The sequence below is a fragment of the Chlorocebus sabaeus genome, chromosome 27 (genome assembly GCF_047675955.1).
Source record: "Chlorocebus sabaeus isolate Y175 chromosome 27, mChlSab1.0.hap1, whole genome shotgun sequence".
Classification (NCBI taxonomy): domain Eukaryota; kingdom Metazoa; phylum Chordata; class Mammalia; order Primates; family Cercopithecidae; genus Chlorocebus; species Chlorocebus sabaeus.
The window spans coordinates 10,873,785-10,895,161 of NC_132930.1; the positions used below are offsets into that span (position 1 = coordinate 10,873,785).

The 21,377-nt window shown below is 39.0% G+C and overlaps 1 protein-coding gene across 2 annotated transcripts in view; it reads left to right on the forward strand.

The window, feature by feature from the left end:
• PDS5A (PDS5 cohesin associated factor A) overlaps window positions 1-21,377 on the forward strand; it is a 167,873-nt gene that overhangs the window by 78,217 nt on the left and 68,279 nt on the right. For both annotated transcript variants that reach the window (XM_008017599.3, XM_038008616.2), the window contains exons 13-17: window positions 1,069-1,182; window positions 2,998-3,079; window positions 4,456-4,504; window positions 4,746-4,885; window positions 14,803-14,918. In XM_008017599.3, the coding sequence (XP_008015790.1) occupies window positions 1,069-1,182; window positions 2,998-3,079; window positions 4,456-4,504; window positions 4,746-4,885; window positions 14,803-14,918 (501 nt within the window). The remainder of the gene's footprint in view (window positions 1-1,068; window positions 1,183-2,997; window positions 3,080-4,455; window positions 4,505-4,745; window positions 4,886-14,802; window positions 14,919-21,377) is intronic.

Consider the following 21,377-nt stretch of genomic DNA (forward strand, 5'->3'; position numbering starts at 1 on the left):
TTGTTTTCATTTTCTGAATATTACTTGTAATTCTGTATTGGATCATACAGATGATACTTGGTTTGTGCAGAATAGTTTCTTTTGTTTTGTTTAATTAAGCTAACTTCTTTGGCATCACTGGATATGTATTTCGTTTGTTAATTAAGAGTCCTTGTATATTTTTAATCCAGTGATGTTAAATAATAAAAGCAAGAAGATACAAGCAATATGCACTAGCAAGAAGGATATTCCAGTATTGGTAAGGAATTTAGATTATGGAGAGAAGAATGATCAGATATACACAGGAATAACTACATTTTCTGGAAGTAATATGAAGCAGGGGGGACCCTGTTTTTAACTATGTGACAACATGGGAAATGAGCTGAACTGTAATCAGAGGAAATTTAAGGAGTTTCTTGAGAATTAGCTCTACTGTGGATCATAGCTTTATATGTTGCATTAATGCATTCGCTGTTGTTCTAGACTGCTGAAGAGTAGGTGGAACAGCCTAGCACCCTGTATTTAGGAATAACATTTAAACCTTCTAGAACAAATGTTTCGTACTGACAAATTATAAAGCCACAGATAGTAACCATGTCTCTGAAGTTAAACTGTACTGAATGTTTTCCAAGGAAGGAAGTCATTATAAACTGATACCTTCCGTTGTATGTGCACACATAGCTATTATCTTGGTATGGTATCTTGGCACAAGATGGTTAAAACTTAAAATGTTGGCTGGGTGCGGTGCCTCATGTCCGTAATCCCAGCACTTTGGGACGCTAAGGCAGGTGGATTGCCTGAGCTCAGGAGTTCCAGATTAGCCTTAGCAACATAGGGACACCTTGTCTCTACAAAAAATGTAAAAATTAGCCGGGCATGGTGGCACACGCCTGTAGTCCTAGCTACTGGAGAGGCGAGGTGGGAGAATTGCTTGAACCTGCGAGGCAGAGGTTACAGTGAGCCGAGGTCACACCACTGTACTCCAGCCTGGGTGACACGGCAAGAACCCTGTCTCAAAAAAAAAAAAAAATTGCTTCTTAAAAATAGAATAATTGTGTCACTTAGGTTTTTGTTGTTGTTATTTCCTAGACTGTTGGTAGAGAAAATCTTTGCTCAGTATCTTGTCCCCCACAACCTGGAAACAGAAGAGAGAATGAAATGCTTATATTACTTATATGCTAGTTTGGATCCAAATGCTGTAAAGTAAGTTACTTTTCAAATAACTGCTGTATTTCCTAAGGATTTCATAAAACTACTTCATCTTATCTAATTAATTGTTACTGATTGGGTTGTTGCTGCTTCTATAGTTGAATCAAGAACCTCAGGTAAATCTTTATCAACAAAATATTATGATTTATGTTCAGGTCAGTTAACACCAAAAGTTTCTTATTCGTATATGTGAAGGCGTGTTTGGCATCTGGGTCAGTAGTAAGATGGTTTCAGGTGTTCAAATAAATGACCATGTCAAAATACCTGTGGCTAGTGTTTGAAACTGCTGGTGCTTTATCCTTCCAGACTAAATATTAAACCTAGTAACTGAATAGTGATTCTTTGTTGGGTGAACATATTCAGATCTTCTCTATGTAGGATGGCCATATGATTGATGGTCCAGCTGGATTATTTTCAGAGTGAAAGGGATCACTATTGGTATTTTTGTTCAGATAACCAGCATAATCAAACTGTCCCAGGCCAACCAGGATGTGTGGTCATTTCACTTCAATATATACATATATTATGTTGTACATCATAGTATATGTAATTTTTGTCAAAAATACACAAAGTAAATGAGTGATGTCATTAGAATTCTGATCTCAAGATGGAAGGGTCTTTTCAGCCTAGAAGTTTGACTGTCCTGGGCAATGTAGTGAGACTCTGTCTTTAAAAAGAGAAAATTCTGAGTTAGGAATTTGTCTGTTTGCCCTTGTGGCTTCTTCAGGTGTTCCTGCATTATTAGATTAAGACTGCATTTTTAGGCCAGGCGTGTTGGCTAACCCCTGTAATCCCAGCACTTTGGGAGGCTGAGGCGGGCAGATCATTTGAGGTCAGGAGTTCGAGACCAGCCTGGCCAACATGGTGAAACCCCATCTCTACTAAAAATACAAAAAAGTTAGCTGGCGTGGTGGTACACACCTGTAATCCCAGCTACTAGGGAGGCTGAGGCAGCAGAATTGCTTGAACCCAGGAGGCAGATGTTGCAGTGAGCCGAGATCATCCCATTGTACTCCAGCCTAGGCGACAGAGTAAGACTTGTCTCAAAAATAAAAATAAAAAAGACTGCCATTTTGGCAGAAGTTCTATTAAGATAGCGTTGTATCGTGGTTACTAATGCCTTTCCTTGCTCAAGGTTTCGATGTTTGTTTACATTTCAAAATATCTGACAAAGAGTGCTTAGAGATTAGTGATTTCTCAGAGCTCTGTCACCTGGGCACCTGGAAATATGGATGGTATTTCTGAGAGAAGAAAATCTGTGTTCCTGGAGAGAGAAAGTTTAGAATGAACACAATAATGCAAATTTGGCATCTTGAATCTGCATCATTTTTGATATTTCATTTTTCAAAATAGTCTATAGTGCTTCATGTATACGCCTTAGCTTGTATAATAAGGCCTTCATGATTTGATCTGTGTCTGTGGAATGCTCCAGCTTCCTTATGCTCCACACACATGCCCTGTGCTCCAAGTATATACATGGTTTTCAGTTTGTTGTATGTCCCTTATGCTTTGACATTTTCTTTCCTTGTACCAGAACTTTCTAGCTACCTGTATTTAGTACATCTTTCAATCTCTTTATTACCTATTAATCTTTCTAAACCCGTCAAATATTTTCTCTCATAAGAAGGCTTATATTTACCATTTGTACTAAATTGTTTTAAATCCTAATAAATATATTTCCCAGTGTTTAAACTTTTAGTTAGATGTGGAAGAGTGGTGTATATACAGCATGCAAGAAGAAAGGTTGTAATGCTGAATAATTTCCAGTATTGTTATGTAATGCGTTTTTTCATATACATAACTTTACAGAGCTCTCAACGAAATGTGGAAGTGTCAGAACATGCTTCGGAGTCATGTACGCGAACTATTGGATTTGCACAAGCAGCCTACAGTAGGTTCATGATTTGTTTAAATTCATAGTTTATTATATCACTGTTCAGATTTTCTGTAGATCTACATAATGAAGCAAGGAAAAAGTATCTCAGGTGTTTTATTTTCCAAATGTCAGTTAAATATAATTTCTGTAGTTGTCCAGGCTAAATTTCCATTTAAAATAAATATAACAAACTCTTATTTTCCAGTGTAAGCAAAGAAATGGTGGTTTCTAGTTTATATAAAGTTTTCAGACACTAAGAGTTTATATATAGTTAATCAGTTTTCAAATAATTAGAATTAAATTTCAAGATAAAATTACATTGGACATCATATTTCTTTTTCACTGCCTGATTCATGGTCTCTCAGTGTAGAGTGAATATTCAGATATCAATCCTGTAAATATGCCAGTGGCAAACTAAAAGAAATAATGCCATTAAATTTTTGCAAGGTGGGGAAAAAAACTTTACATTTTTTAGTATATTTACTAGAATAGGTGTTCTTAACCAGGGGACCATATATACAGACCCCTCAAGGACACATGGATGCTGGAACAGGGGCGGGAAACTTTTTTTTTTTTTTTTTTTTCTCTTAAATACGCAGGATCTTAGTCTGTTGCCCAGGCTGTCACATAGTGGCACAGTCACAGCTCACTGCAGCCTCCATGTCAATGGGCTGATCCTCCCACCTCAGCCTTCTGAGTAGCTGGGACTACAGGTATGCTTACCCAGATAAGTTTTGTATGTTTTTTGTAGAAGTGAGTTTTCACCATGTTGCCCAGGCTGGTCTCAAAATCCTGGGCTCATGCAGTCCACTTGCCTAGGACTCCCAAATTGCTAGGATTACAGGTGTGAGACACTGCACCTAGCCTGGCAAACTTTGAAATATAAAGTAATGCTTTATGGGATAGAGGAAAGGGAAGTACATTTTAGAAAGGAGGTTTTCCTGAAGTTATTTAAGTAATGGGCCACAAAGTAGCTAACAGAACTCTATTCCAGAAAAAAGAGTTTCTCCTCTTTATATTTTTAATTTTTTGTGGCATGTAGTTTCATAGTAATTCTGATATGATAATTTTATATGTTGATTACTTCATTGATCTTTTTCCAATCTTCTGGCAATGTAACTTTCATGTGAAAGTTGTATACTTGTGTTTTTTTTGGTACCTTCCTCCTAACATCTCCTTTCCTTTTATTTGTCTTAATAGTTGCTACTGTGTAATTCTTTGTTGTTAATTTAGTGTATATATGTGGTAAAACCATTTTACAGTGAGCAGACTGTGATGAACTTTTTTTTTTAACTTCATGAAAAATGTACAGTAATGAGTATTGATTTTTGTTACAGAAATTTCTTAACACATATGACTAGTTGTTCTTTTGTTTCTGTTTTAAATTTCAGTCAGAAGCTAACTGTTCTGCCATGTTTGGGAAACTGATGACCATAGCAAGTGAGTATGTTTATTTACTCACTAAACGTGTAATAAATGTCAATACAGACAAACAAATTATTTACCCAGTGGGACTATTGATTTAATGTAAAGTAAAAAAAAACCTTAATTTTATTTCTAAGAACTAGTTAGGCTGATTTTCTTTTAGTAGCCCCACAATATTTTTATGGCACCTGTTCTTTAGCTTAGTAGAATAGTTTTTTTTTTCCTTCTTTAATATTGATTCTCTTTAATTTTATAGAGAATTTGCCTGACCCTGGGAAAGCACAAGATTTTGTGAAGAAGTTTAACCAGGTTCTCGGCGATGATGAGAAACTTCGGTCTCAATTGGAGTTATTAATTAGCCCAACTTGTTCTTGCAAACAAGCAGATATTTGTGTGGTTAGTAAATCATACTTTACGCTTTTTCTCTAGCTTTACTTTCAGAAATATGTATGTCATTAAAGCCTGTTTTACATACAGTGATTTGTATAAATTTAAGAATATCGTGAGCTCTGAATTACTTTGAAGTATATCTGTTGTCAAGTTAATTCTCTATTTACCATTCACTCTCCAGCCACATTCCAGGAAAATAACTAAAGAACTAAGCCAGGGAGATTGGTCTTAGGAATTTTACAAGATAACGTATTTTGTGTTTAGTAGACATTCATTGAGTAGTTGATAAGTATTTTCTGAATACTTGCGTGCATGTGCATTTTCTTCTTTCATGTATTAGAATGGAAATAATCGTCAATAAATTAGTAGTAGTAACATTGCCATATATCTGATTTCATTTATAGATAAAGTAAATTCCTATCTAGACTTTTGTCTTCATTCTACTCTTGAACTCATTTCATATAAAACCAATATTCTTAAAGCTATCAGGAGGGAAAATGTATCCATTCATCTATTCAGCCTTTTTTTTTCCCCCTAAGATAGTCTTGCTTTGTCACCCAGGCTGGAGTACAGTGGCACAGTCATAGTTCACTGCAGCCTTAAACTCCTGTGCTCATGTGATCCTGTACCCCAGCCTTCTGAATAGCTAGAACTATTGGCACACGCATCCACACACAGCTAAGTTTCTAAATTTTTTGTAGGCCGTGCACGTTGGCTCACACCTGTAATCCCAGCACTTTGGGAGGCTGAGGTGGGTGGATCACCTGAGGTTGGGAGTTTGAGACCAGCCTGGATAACATGGTAAAACCCTATCTCTACTAAAAATATAGAAATTTGCCAGTTGTGGTGGTACATGCCTATAATGTGAGCTACTCATGAGACTGAGACAGGAGAATCGCTTGAACTCGGGAGGTGGAGGTTGCAGTGAGCTGAGATCATGCCATTGCACACCAGCCTGGGTGACAGAATGAGACTGTCTCAAGAAAAGGAAAAAATATATGTTGCCCAGGGTGGTCTCAAACTCCTTCAAGTGATCTTATCACCTCACTGCAACCTCCACCTCCTGGGTTCAGACAATTCTCGTGCCTCAGCCTTCCGAGTAGCTGAGATTACAGGCATGTGCCATCACATCTGGCTAATTTTTGTATTGTTAGTAGAGACGGGTTTTCACCATGTTGGCCAGACTGATCTTGAACTCCTGACCTCAGGTGATCCACCCACCTCAGCCTCCCAAAGTGCTGGGATTACAGGCATGAGCCACACACCCAGGCAAAAGATTCTTGATGTATCTAAAATCATATACTGCATAGCAACGTTTTGGCCAAAGATAAGAGCACATATATTTTGGGAATCCCATAAGATTATAACAGAGCTCGGATTGATGGGTGTAGCAAACCACTATGGCACATGTATACCTATGTAACAAACCTGCACATTCTGCACATGTATCCCATAACTTAAAGTTTAAAAAACAAACAAACAAACAAAAGATTATAACAGAACTGAAGGATTCCTATCACCTAGTGACATCTTGGTGATCCTGACCAAGTGTAGGCCTAGGCTACTGTGTGTGGTTGTATCTTAGTTTTGCACCAAAAAAAGTTTTAAAACTTTTTTTTTTTTTTTTTTTTTGAAACAGGGTTTTGCTCTGTCACCCAGACTGGAGTGCAGTGATGTAATAAGGCCCACTGCATCCTCAGCCTCCTGGGTTCATGTGATCCTCCCACTTCAGTCTCCTAAGTAGCTGGGACTATAGGCACATGCCACCATGCCCAGCTAATTTTTTATTTTTTTTAGAGACAGGTTTCTCCTTGTTGTCCAGGCTAGTCTGGAACTCCTGAGCTCAAGAAACCTACCTGCCTCAGCCGCACAAAGTATTGGGATTACAGGTGTGAGCCACCACATGCAGCCAAAAAAATTTTTAATAGAAGCTAGTAGGATAAGGATATAAGGAAAGAAAACATTTTGTGTACAGCTGTACAATGTGTGTTTTAAGCTAAGTGTTACTACAAAAGAGTCAAAAAGCTGAAAAAGAAAAAAAAGACCAGTACATTGCCTCACACCTGTAATCCCAGCACTTTGGGAGGCCTAGGCAGGAGGATCACTTGAAGCCAGGAGTTTGAGACCAACCTGGGCAATATATCAAGACCCCAGCCTCTACAAAACATTAAAAAAAATAGCTGCATGTGGTGGTGCACACCTATAGTCCTGACTACTCCAGAGGCTGAGACGGGAGGGTCACTTGAGCCCAGGAGTTTAAGCCTACAGTGAGCTTAAATGGAATACATCGCTGCATTCCAGCCTAGGTGACAGAACAAGATCCTGTCTCCAGAAAGTTTTTTAAAAGTTAAAAAAAAGCCCGGCCAGGCGCAGTGGCTCACACCTGTAATCCCAGCACTTTGGGAGGCCAAGGTTGGCGGATCATGAGGTCAGGAGATCGAAACCATCTTGGCTAACACAGTGAGACCCTGTCTCTACTAAAAATACAAAAAAAAAAAAAATTAGCCGGGCATGGTAGCGGGTGCCTGTAGTCCCGGCTACTCTGGAGGCTGAGGCAGGAGAATCGCGTTAACTCAGGAGGTGGAGCTTGCGGTGAGCTGAGATAGTGACACTGCGCTCCAGCCTGGGCGACAGAGCAAGACTCCGTCTCCAAAAAAAAAAAAGCCCTTGAGGTTTAGTAAAAATATTACAAAAAAACTGGAATAATTCATCATTGAAGAAAGAAAACAAGTTTAAATAAATTTAGTGCTGCCTAAGTGTACAGTGTTTATAAACTCTACCGTAGTGTACAATAATGTCCTATTTCTTCATATTCACTCACCACTTACTCACTGACTTACTCAGATCAACTTCCAGTACTGTAAGCTTCATTTATGTTAAGTGCTCTTTATGTAGGTGTACTGTTTTTTATCTTTTATGTGGCATTTTTATTATATGGTTTATATTATGTTTTTATCTTTCATATTTTTACCCTATGTTTACATAATGTTTACACAAATACCACTGTGTTACAGTTCCCTGTGGTGTTTAGCATAGTAACATGCTGTACCATTTTGTAGTATAGAAGTAGTACATTATACTGTTTAGGTTTGTGTGCATGTACTCTGATGCTCACATGATGAAATTGCCTTAACAACACATTTCTCAAAATCTGTCTCCACCGTTGAGTGATGGATAATTCTTTGTGTTTGTAGGCAGGGGGAGGGTATATATTTCTCCGTATAAGGGTCCCGCCCTGCCCTATTGGATTTAAATAAATAATCCTTCTTACAATATTACGCATAAACGTCAAGTACTATGCTTGGGACCAGGCTTATAGAGACAAATAAGAGAAACCTAATTTCAATTACATAGGTCTAACTTTGTTCTAGAAAGGATTAGAGTTGATAGTTTTAAAATAACTTATAAAGGATACAGACTGTATTAGATGTATATGCAAAGAGGTCTAGCTGCCTAGAACATGTATCTTTTATTCAGCATAGAGATCTGAATACCATTACAAATACCAATAATTAGGAGGACATGGGGAGGAAAACCAATTTAGGGAAGAGAAAAGAGTGGGCTTGTCTCTCAGGGCTAGGAATGTGGATGTACCAAATTCCCAGACTGCCTCAACCTTTGCATTTGCACTTCTTTTTAAAATTCTATTTACTTTTTTATTTTTTTGAGATAGGGTCTTGCTCTGTCACCCAGGCTGGAGTGCAATGACACAATCTCAGCTCGCTGTAACCTCTACATCTAGGGCTCAAATGATCTTCCTGCCTCAGCCTCCCAAGTAGCTGGGACTACAGGCATGCACCATCATGCCTGACTAATTTTTGTATTTTTAGTAGAGACGAGATTTCACCATGTTGCCCAGGCTGGTCTTGAACTCCTGGACTCAAGTGATCCTACCCACCTTGGCCTCCCAACGTATTGGGATTATAGGCATGATCCACCATGCCCAACAAGTTTTGTACTTCTGAGCTGAATAACTTGCTGAAAACGCTTAAAAGTTTCATTGACTTCTTTGGCATTTAGAAGTCTAGTTTCAGAGTACTGTGTCCTGCAGAGAATCTACTATTATAATTAGATCAGACAATGAAATAACTTGAAAAGGCTGGTTGCGGTGGCTCCTTCTTGTAATCCCAACACTGTGAATGCAACAGCCACACAGCATAGCCAATCAGTGCTCTTGACATTAGGAGCCAGTGAGGTAGAAATGAATACTGCACTTGCAGCGGTAAGAGCATGGGTTCATGATACCTTCTTTTCTAACTCATATATTAGCATTGTGTGACTTGAGTATGTTATTTATATGCTCTCATATGTAAAGCGGGACTTAGAATACCCCTTAGACACATATGAAAACAACCTCTGTTAGAGTACCTCCATGAGTTTTTCCTTTCCTCCATGGGCTACTGAATATTATTTACATATTTCCTCTATTATCCCCATTCCTCTTCTGATGTAGAAGAATAAAGAAAAATATGCGAATATAAAATTTAGTTTCTCTCATTCTGTGTAGCTTTGCATTCCATCCTTGAGAGTTCCTTCTCTGTACCCTAATGTGTATTTATCACTACCTCCTTATTTTCATAAATTACAATCATATCTCACTTCTCAAGAGGTAGATATTACTTAGTAAGAGAGTTAGTAGGCATAGACATCTAATATTTTCTTCCCTCTTTGTCCAAGTTCCATTTCTGAAAAATCTTAGCAAAAATACTTTGAGCAAAGATTATCAACAGACATGTGTATTTGTGTGTGGGGTGGGGGATATAATGAATGAGAATGAGAGGTGGAATTGAAATGTGATGTATAGATTTACTTTCCCTTTAGAATTCAGGTTTTAAGTTTCTACACCTTGACCCTAGAGAAGGACCACATATTTGCCATAGCTTCAGTGGTGCATCCTAGTTTATGCTCCATTGCCCCCTCTATGAGAATGGTCCCCAAATTTTAATATTTTCCAGGAAGCTTGTTTATTCAGCATTTAATGAAACAGCCCTCAGTTTGAATATCAGCTATACAGTTTACTACCAATATGACCTTTGGTAAGTTACTCAGTATTTTCAAGCCTCCTTATTCATTTTTTTCACCTATAAATATAATGTAAAATGAAATTTTATATGTGGCCTAATGCAGGGCCCCCTTGCACTGCCTGCAGGGTTTCAATAAATGGTCATTCTTGTAAGTCTTACCCTTACAAAGAGTAGGGATCTTTAAAATAGGTATAATGTAGGATCATGAATCTCTCTATCTTTTAACCAAGTCTCAACATGAGTGTTTTGTGGACTACAGTTTTAAAAACTCTCCTCTACCTAATAACCTGCATATGTATTGTATCTTCAGAAGTCCAAATATCTTCTTCCTTGGTCAAGCACATACTGTTATAATTCACTGCATGATTTAATACATTTCATAATTCATGGTTTCTCATGGAGCTTACAGAGTAAGTGACAGAGACTGACAAATATTTCCATTGAATTATGTGCTTTGGTAAAATAAAGGAGCATTACTCATTCCAGGCAGGGGTGGAAATAGGTCCAGGAATGGCTTCTTCCAGAATAAGTGACTCTTTAAGTTGAGTCTTAAAGGGTGAGTAGGAAGTAGACCATTGTGTGAAGAATGACTGCTATATTTCTAGTTTGACTGACTGGATATCAGAGGAGATGCGTTAGGGAAGAAGATAGCGTCTTAGCAGTTGTGTTCAGAAGTGTTCAGATTCAAGCCTGGTTCTATATATTAGCACAGTTATATCACTTGGAGGAAGTAGAGAAGAAATGAAAGAGGAGACAAATCTGAGAATGCCCGCTCTCTCTCTCTATCTCTCTCTCTCTCTTTGTGTTTGTGTGTTGTGTGTGTGTTTAGACAGCATCTCACTGTGTTGCCCAGTCTGTGGAGTGCAGTGTTGTGATCATAGCTCATTACAGCCTTGACCTCCTGGGCTCAAGTGATCCTCCTACGTCAGCCTCCAAAGTAGTTGGGACTACAGATGTGTGCCACCATGCCCAACTAATTTTTTGATTTTTTTTTTTTTTAAGAGAAGAGATCTCACTATGTTGCCCAGGTTGGTCTCATACTGCTGAGCTCAGGTGATCCTCCTGCCTCAGCCCTGTTTCTGTTTAGTTATATCTTTTTATAATTAAATGAGTATAATGCACATCTCACTGTAATATGAAAGTTAAAACTTTGGAAGTTGCCTTTTTTTGGGGGGGGGGGGGGACAGTCTCACTCATGTTGCCCAGGCTGGAGTGCAGTGGTATGATATCAGTTCACTGCAACCTCTGCCTCCCAGGTTCAAGCAATTTTCCTGCCTCAACATCTTGAGTAGCTGGGATTATAGGCACCCGCCACCACGCCCGGCTAATTTTTTTGTATTTTTAGTAGAGATGGGGCTTCACCATGTTGGCCAGGCTGTCTCGAACTCCTGACCTCAGGCCATCTGCCTGTTTCGGCCTCCCAAAGTGCTGGGATTACAGGCATGAACCACGTGACCAACCTAAAACAATTTTTTTTTCTAATTGTCAAAAGGAAAAGATGTACAAAGAGGAAAGGGGTAATATATGGACACAGTGTTTTTTAAGCTCTCTCAATATTTTATTTTAAAAATTGGATTGATAAATTATAAGCATATTGAAAATGGAGCTTAATCTTTTTGATATTTCTTAAGAGTACTTAAACAATGTATGCAATTAATAAATATATACTAGTAGGAGTAATATACATTGCTACTGTAGATTTTATCAGAAATTTCCAAAACATTGTCATGCATACAGACAACTATTTGGTTTTGTTTTAAAACTTTCTGCCAACTGTCCTTTCCTAAAAGATATTGTTATGAGTGATTACCTTAGTGTAAGATTGTTATGTGAGAATACAAAAATGTCACTTTAAATGCTGTTTTTCTAGTATTAGTGTTTATATATGTAGGTGTATTTCTGTTACTGTATTTAAATGATTGTGCATTCCTCTTTTTCCCTCAGCACTTTAAAAATTCTATGTTTACATATCATAATTGTCTTTTTTTTAATGCCTACTTTTTTCACTTATTAGTGACCTTTTCTAAGGCACTGGTAATACAGCTGGCCTAGCAGTTTTCCAGTAGTCATATTGTTAGATAATCTGTAACATATTTTTCTTAGGTTAAAGCAACTTAACTTTGTACTAGAGGGGAAAATAATCCCCTTTTAGGAATATTTTCTCCCATAAGATTTCTAAAGACAGTATAGTATTTAAATTCAGATTTTAAATGTGAACCTGTAGTTTAAAGGAAAGTATGTAAGGGATTAAGCACTGAATATTTTTCTTTTCTCTAATGCTGAAATATTGCTCAGCTAATTACAGCTTGTTACAATGAGTTAGACATCTGCTAGTGACTAAGAAATTTCCTTCAGAATCTCAGTCCTTTGGACTTAGACTATTAACAAGTATCTATGATATCGAATTTAATGTAACCTTTGTAATTCATATCAAGATATAACTGTTTAATAGAAATCTTTTCTCCCTTTGTTCTGAACATTTCACTAAAATATATTTTTATGAGAAAATCTTATAAATAGAATGATATAATTTGTTACTGCTTTGTAGTTTAGAATGCATATTTAATGTTCATTATCTCCTCAGCTAAGATACCTATTTGTGCATTTTTATGATTAAAAGCCTTGTTCTTAAATATCTTTCCCAAGGGTCCAGTACATTATAAATTTAACTCTGTCTTTGGAGGAGTCAGTCTCTATAATTACTAAGTCCTCATCTTCAGAAACTTCCAGCAAGAATGTCTTTCTTGGTAGGAACTTTTGATCTAATACCGTAATCTTTGCTTTTTTTTTTTTTTTTTTGACACAGAGTCTCACTCTGTTGCTCGGGCTGGAGTGCAGTGGTGTGATCTCAGCTCACTGCAGCCTCCACCTCCTGAGTTCAAGTGATTGTGCTGCCTCAGTCTCCTGAGTAGCTGGGGCTACAGGCATGTATCACCACCCCTGACTGATTTTTTAATATTTTTAGTAGAGATGGGGTTTCACCATCTTGGTCAGGATGGTCTCAACTCCTGACCTCAAATGAGGTCCACCTCGGCCTCCCAAACTGTTGGGATTACAGGCATAAGCCCCTGCGCCTGGCCTAATACCATAATCTTTGAGCTTAAATGGATAGTTACTTTTTTGTTAGTTTGTTTTCTTTTTTTGAGAGAGGATCTGTGCAGCTGTGCAATCTCAGGTGGTCACTGCAACTTCCGCCTACCAGGCTCAAGTGATTCCCCCCTCCACCTCAGCCTCCTGAGTAACTGGGACCACAGGCATGCACCATCACGCCTGGCTAATTTTTTGTATTTTTTGGTAGAAACAGGATTTTGCCGTGTTTCCCAGACTGGTCTCAAACTCTTGAGCTCAGGCAATCCACCTGCCTTGGCCTCCCAAAGTGTTTTGATTACATGCGTGAGCCAGTGCACCTGGCTGAGAGTTACTTCTATTATTGGGGTCATCTATTAGCCTTCCATAATTATATGTCTAACTTATTTAAAAAATTGTAGGGGTGTGCAGGGTTCTCATTTATCCTCCATCTAGGTTCTTCCAGAACTGAAAAATTTTGCAAGTATTTATATATGTATGAATATGTTTTTGTTTTTGTGTCTTTTGAGACGGAGTTTTGCTCTTGTTGCCCAGGCTGTAGTGCAATGGCACGATCTTGGCTCACCGCAGCCTCTGCCTCCCAGTTTCAAGCAATTCTCCTGCCTCAGCCTCCCAGGTAGCTAGGATTACAGGCATGCGCCACCAAGCCCGGCTGATTTTGTATTTTTAATAGAGACGGAGTTTCTCCATGTTGGTCAGGGTGATCTCAAACTCCCGACCTCAGGTTGATCCACGCACCTCGGCCTCCCCAAGTGCTGGGATTGCAGGCGTGAGCCACCCGTGCCTGGCCAGTTAATTTGTTTTTTAAAAAATACATATTCAGGCCAGGCGCAGGTGGCTCACACCTGTAATCCCAGCACTTGGGGAGGCTGAGGTGGGTGGATCACCTGAGGCTGGGAGTTCGAGACCAGCCTGGCCAACATGACGAAACCATGTGTCTACTAAAAATACAAAATTAGCCGGGCGTAGTGGCGCACACCTTTAATCCCAACTACTATGGAGGCTGAGGCAGGAGAGTTGTTTCAATTTGGGAGGCAGAGGTTGCAGTGAACCAAGATTGCGCCATTGCATTCCAGCCTGAGTGACTGACAGAGCGAGACTCTGGCTCCAAAAAGGAAAAAAAAAGAAATTAACTGAAACAAAACACAGTATTCTGTCAAATTATGAAATAATTAAAACCAATAAAGCATACCCATAAAAGTACAAATTATTTTTATTCTAAATTAGAGTATTAAAATGGTTGCAATAGGCCAGGCGTGGTGGCTCACACCTGTATTCACAGCACTTTGGGAGGCCGAGGCAGGCGGATCATTTGAGGTCAGGAGTTCGAGACCATCCTGGCCAACATGGTGAAACCCCATCTCTACAAAAATACAAAAATTAGCTGGGCATGGTGGCCTGTGCCTGTAATTCCAGCTACTCTGGAGCCTGGGGCAGGAGAATCATTTGAACCCGGGAGGTGGAGGTTGCAGTGAGCCGAGATCGTGCCACTGCACTCTAGCCTGGTGACAGAGTTAGACTCCGTCTCAAAAAAAAAGGTTCCTATATTAGCCAATAATTTTCATCAAAGAATTGTGAGGCAAGGCTGTGTTCACTCAGAAACCACATCATACTTCTTTTCTCTGCTGTCCAGATTTTTGCAGTCATTGCTCGGTGGGTGTAAAATTTTTAGTCAGAGTCTAGAGCAGACAATTCTTAACCACTTATGCTGGTTTTGAATATTTCAGTTCCTTCTTTTGGCCTACAGTCATTTTTCTTTTCAAAAATATGAAAGCAAATCACATTTTTGGTAAAACTCTTTTTCTTCTATAGAGAGAAATAGCCCGGAAACTTGCAAATCCTAAGCAACCAACAAATCCTTTTCTAGAGATGGTCAAATTTCTGTTGGAAAGAATCGCACCTGTGCACATTGATTCAGAAGCCATAAGGTAAGCCAAGAAGTATATTCACTCAAAAACAGATAATAATCTGAAACTACAATTGTTGTTAATTTAAATTCTGGGCTCCTAAAGATACCTAAAAACCTCCATATGTCTCTTTTTAATCACAGGGGTGTACATCATTCCAGTTGAAGGGAAAGCCTTCTCATTTTATGATCTTTGACTTTATTTAATGCTTTCTGTTTTTAAAGAGTTCTTGTGTTTATTTTTAGCTTACACGTTCTCATTAAAGAAAACTTAGAACAAAGAAAAAGACAGAAAAAGCAATATTTTAGATCTGTGTGACTGTTGACCAACCTCTCAGTTTGCTTAAGCATTTTAATGGCCCTACAGTATTCTGTAGTACATACTATACCACTGTTCATTTAATATGTGAGAACAGAATGATATATTGGAAAGAGGACAGGATTATCTTTAGACAAATTTGGTTTCAAAACATAAGTCTACTTTGTGGCTTTGGATAAAGTCTTTGAATTTCATTTATTTTCAACTTTAATGTGGGCATAAAATCGTGGTGGATGATTATGTTAATTTGAGATAGTATATAAAGGTAAGCAGCCTGGCATCATAGACGTTAGTTAAGAGCTATTGATTTTTTATTACATATTCTCATGATTTCAGACTTTTCAAACTTCTGGTAATGCTTTTCTCTTGCACCAATCATTTTTCCAGTAGATAAGCTATATATCTTTCCATATTGAGTTACTGTGCAGCACTTGTTGGTTCTTTTTCCAAACAACTTAGAATTCAGAGATCAGTTCCAGTGCCCAAGCTTAACTGTTTGTTTCACCTTAGGTGAATCACTGACGTGGCTGTATTGAAATGCTGATTGTCATTTGCTAGGGCTTTCATAACAAAATACCCCAAAGTGCCTAGCCTGAACAAAAGGAATTTATTTTCTCACAGTTCTGGAGGTGTAAGGCTGAAATCCAAGGTATCAGCAATTTTTAATTTTTTTCCTGAAGCCTCTCACCTTCATTTGCAGATGGCTTCCTTCGCACTGTGTCCTCTCATGGTCTTTTCTCTGTGCACCCAGCATGTCTATGTCCTAATCTTTTATAAGAACAGTAGTCCTATTGGATTAGGCCCCACCCATTCAGTTTTATTTTACCTTGATTATCTTTTCAAAGGCCCTGTCTCTAAATACAGTCACATTCTGAGATACCAGGGATTAGAATTAATATGAATTTGGGAGAAACACATGTCAGCCCATAACATAATAAATGTACATGTATTTGGGCTATGTCTGATAATTTAATACATTTATACAGTTTGTGAAGATCAGATGAGTATATGGTGATATACATCACCGTAAATATTCATCTTTATGCTAGAAACATTCAAATTATCTTCTAGCTATTAAACTACAGTCACTCTCCCAATCTCTAAAACACTAGTCGTTCTATATTAATTAACCTCTCTTCATTCGCCCTTTCTCACCCTTCCCAGCTTCTTTTAACTACCAGTCTACTGTGTCATCATGAGATTCACATTTTTAGCTCCCACATATGACTGAGAATATGCAATATTTGTTTTTTTGTTCTTGGCTTGTTTTATTTAACGTAATGAGCTCCATTTCCATACGCATTGCTACAAATGGCAGGATTTCATTCTTTTTTTATGGCTGAATAATTTTTCACTGTACATATATACCACATTTTCTTTCTTCATTCGTTGATGTGCACTTAGGTTGATTCCATATTGGCTGTTGTGAATAGTGGCACAATAAACATAGGAGTGCAGATATCTCTTCAATATGTTAATTTCCTTTTTAAAAAATATGTACCCAGTAGTGGAATTGCTAGATCATATGGTAGATCTAGTTTTAGTTTTTTGAGGAACCTCCATACAGTTTTCCTTAGTGGCTATGCTAATTTACATTTCCAACAACAGTGTACAAGGGTTCACTTTTCTCCACATCCTCGCCGGCATCCGTTATTCCCTGTCTTGTTGATAAAAAGCCTTTTTTTTTTTCTTTTTTTTTTTTTTTTTTTTTCTTTTTTGCTGGAGTCTTGCTTTGTCACCATCTGAAGTGCAGTGGCGCCATCTCAGCTCACTGCAATCTTCGCCTCCCAGGATCAAGCAGTTCTCCTGCCTCAGGCTCCCAAGTAGCTAGGACTACAGGTGCACGCCACCATGCCCAGCTGATTTTTGTTTTTTAGTAGAGACCGGGTTTCACCATGTTGGCCAGGATGGTCTCAATCTCTTGACCTCATGATCTGCCTGCCTCAGCCTCCCTAAGTGCTGGGATTACAGGCGTGAGCCACCGCACCTGGCCTCTTTCCCCACTTTTAAATTGGAATTTTTGTGTGTGGTTTTGATTTTTTCGTCTGTCTTGTGTTTTTTTGTTTTGTTTTGTTATTTTGCAGTTGAGTTGTTTGAACTCCTTATATGTTCTGGTTATTAATCTGTTGACAGATGGATAATTTGCAAATATTTTCTCATTCTGTGGGTTGTCTATTCGCTTTTTTTATTGCTCCCTTAGCTGTGCAGAACCATTTTAGCTTAATGTAATGGTATTTTTCTATTTTTGCTTTGGTTGCCTGTACTTTTGGGATGTTAACACAAACTTGGCTCAGATCAACGTCTTTAAGCATTATCCTAGCATTTTCTGCTAGTAGTTTCATCCACTAGGTCTTAATCCATTTTGGTTTATTTTTTTAGAGGGTGAGGGATAGGGGCATATCACTGATGAACGTAAATGCAAAAATCCTCAAAAATACTAGCAACCTGATTTCAGTAACACGTTAAAAATATCATTCATCATGATAAAATGGAATTCATCCCAGGGATGCAGGGATAGTTCATAAATCATATGTCAATAACTATGATTCATATGAATGGAACCAAGAATAAAAACCGTATAGTCATTTTAATAGGTACTTAAAAAACATTCAATAAAATTCAACATTACTTTATGATAAATACCCTCAACAAAATAGGTATAGAGGGAACATACCTCAAGATAATAAAGGCCATATGTCACACTGAACATTGTGCTGAATGGGGTAAATTGAAAGGCTTTCATCTAATATCTGGAATAAGATATGGAAGCCAGTTCTGCCACCTTTGTTCAACAAATTACTGGAAGTCCTGGCCAGAGCAATTAGTCAAGAGAAAAAAGGCCATCCAAATTTAGCAAGAAAGAAGTCAAATTAGCCTTGTTCGCAGATGACATTATCGCAGAAGAAGCTAAAGACTCCACCGAAAAACTGTTAGAACAGATAAATGAATTCAGTATAGTTGTAGGATACAAAATCAACATACACAACTCAGTAGCATTTACATATGCCAACAGCAAACAATCTGAAAAATCAAGAAAGCAGTCTTATTTACAATAGCTACAAAGAATATTAAATACCTAATAATCAACTTAACCAAATAAGTGAAAGATCTATTACAAGGAATACTTTAAAACACTGATGGAAGAAATTAAAGACAACACACAAAAAATGGAAAGATAGTCCATGCTCATGAAATGGAAGATTTTTTTTAAAACTTTTCTTTTTTTTTTTTCTTTTTTAAGACGGCGTTTGGCTCTTGTTGCTCAGACTAGAGTGCAATGGCGTGATCTCGGCTCACTGCAGCCTCCACCTTCCGTGCTCAAGCAATTCTCCTGCATCAGCCTTCCTAGTAGCCGGTATTAACAGGCATGTGCCACCACACCTGCCTAATTTTGTATTTTTAGTAGAGACACGGTTTCTCCATGTTGGTCAGGCTGGTCTCCAACTCCTGACCTCAGGTGATCTGCCTGCCTTGGCCTCCCAAAGTGCTGGGATTACAGGCATGAGCCACCATGCCTGGCCAAAATTAATCTTGTTTAAAATGACAGTACTACTCAAAGTAACTTACAGACTAAATGCAATTTCTATCAAAATACAAATGACATTCTTCACGGAAATAGAAAAAACAATCCTAAGGCCGGGCGCGGTGGCTCAAGCCTGTAATCCCAGCACTTTGGGAGGCCGAGACAGGCGGATCACGAGGTCAGGAGATCGAGACCATCCTGGCTAACACAGTGAAACCCCGTCTCTACTAAAAAATACAAAAAACTAGCCGGGCGAGGTGGCGGGCGCCTGTGGTCCCAGCTACTCGGGAGGCTGAGGCAGGAGAATGGCGTAAACCCGGGAGGCAGAGCTTGCAGTGAGTTGAAATCCGGCCACTGCACTCCAGCCTGGGTGACAGAGCGAGACTCCGTCTCAAAAAAAAAAAAGAAAAAAAAAAAAAAAAAACAATCCTAACTTTTACATGGAACCACAAAAGACTCAAATAGCCAAGCAATATGAGGAAAAAGAACAAAAGCTAGAGCGATCACACTACCTGACTTTAAAATATACTACAAAACTACAGTAACCAAATCAACATGATACTGGCATAAAAACTAGACACATCTAAAGGAACAGAATTGAGAACCCAGATACATGTTCGTGCTTTTTTGGCTAGCTCATTTCCAACAGAAGTGTCAAGAACATACAAGGGGGGAAGGGATAGTCTCTACAATATTGTGCTTGGAAAACTGACTAGCAGAAGAATGAAACTAGACCCCTATCTCTCATCTCTCAACATATAAAAAAATCAAAATTGACTTTTTTTTCTTTCTTTGTTTTTGAGACAAGGTCTTGCTGTGTCACCCAGGCTGGGGTAGAGTGGCATGATCATAGTTCACTGCAGCCTTGACCTCTTGGGCTCAGGTGATGCTCCTCCCTCAGCCTCCAGAGTAGATGGGACCATAGCCCATGCCACCACAACTGGCTAATTTTGTGAACGTGCTTTTTTTGTTTTTGTTTGTTTTGGTTTGGTTTTGGTAGAGACGGGGTTTTACCATGCCATCCAGGCTGGTCTCAAACTCCTGGACCCAAACGATCCACCCACCTTGCCTCCAAGAGTGCTGGGATTATAGGCATGAGCCACCAAACCCAGCCCTTTTTTGTTAAGATTTTCTTTTTTTTTTTCTCTTTCCTTTTTTGGATATGGGGTCTCACTCTGTCACCCCAGCTGAAGTGCAGTGGCACAATCCTGGCTCACTGTTGTGTAGGCTCAAGCAGTCTCAGACCTCAGCTTCCTGAGTAGGTGGAACTATAGATGTGCATCACCATGCTCGGCTAATTTTTTAAAAGTTCTTTTGTAGAGAAGCAGTTTTGCCATGTTGCCCAGGCTGGTCTCGAGCTCCTGGGCACAAGCGATCTGCCCACCTTGGCTTCCTAAAGTGCTGGTATTTCAGGCATGAGCCACCATACCTAAGTCTCGTCTCATCTCTTCTCTTCTCTTCTCCTTTTTCTTTCTTTTTCTTTCTCTTTCTCTTTTTTTTTTTTTTTGAGAAGGAATCTTGCTCTGTCACCCGAGCTGGAGTGTGCAGTGGCGTGATCTTGGCTCACCAGCACCTCTGCCTCCTGGGTTCAGGCGATTTTCCTGCCTCAGCCTCCCGAGTAGCTGAGTCTACAGGTGTGCGCCACCATGCTAGGCTACTTTTTTGTATTTTTAGTAGAGACGGGGTTTCACCATGTTGGCCAGGCGGGTCTCGAGCTCCTGTGCTCAAGCAATCTGCCCACCTCGGCCTCCCAAATTGCTGGAATTTCAGGCATGAATCACCGTGCCTGGCCTAGAATTTTGAAAGAAAGGATTGGGGTTGATATAAAATCATTCTAAATATAATCCATTTTCCCCCCCATACATATGTCCATATACCTTGACATATGTGTGCTACAGTTAGTTAATGGTTTATAGGTAGTAGATGAAAATGAAGTAGTCATTGTAATGATGGCTGGAACCCAGGTAAAAGTAAAATTTTAAAACAGAAAGGGTTGAGGACTGAATCCTGAGGGAAATTAGCAATTAAGCGGCTGGCAGAAGATAATGGACTTAAATTTTTTTTTAAGTTTTAAGCAGACATAGTCAAAAGCAGAAAATTGGGAAAGAGTTTTATCACAGAAACCAAAGTGGGGCTAAGGAGGAGTCAGATGGTATCCAGAAGTTGATTAAATACTAAGAATCATCGACTGGATTAGGAAATGGGAAAAATTCACAATGACCAGAGCAGTTTCTGTGGAGTAGCAAGGACAAAGCCAGATTGCCATGGATTCAGAAGGCATAGGACAGTCTTTCCAACATCTACATCATGGTACACAGAGGTGATCAGTGTTCCTTAGGCAGGGAAGACTGCTGAGTCTGTTTTTTACTGACCCAGCTCGACAGAAAGCCACTAGGTACCACTTGGCTACACTGAGGCTTGAGCATATTAAAGGGATACATAGCCTTGTCACCCTTCTAAACCCTGCTTAGGAGATAAATTGACAGCACCAGTGGGGACAATCAGTGCAGACAACACCAACCTTACATAAAAAGCAAAGGAGGGCCAGGCATGGTGGCTCATGCCTATAATCCCAGCACTTTGGGAGGCCGAGGCAGGCAGATCACAAGGTCAGGACTTTGTGACCAGCCTGACCAACA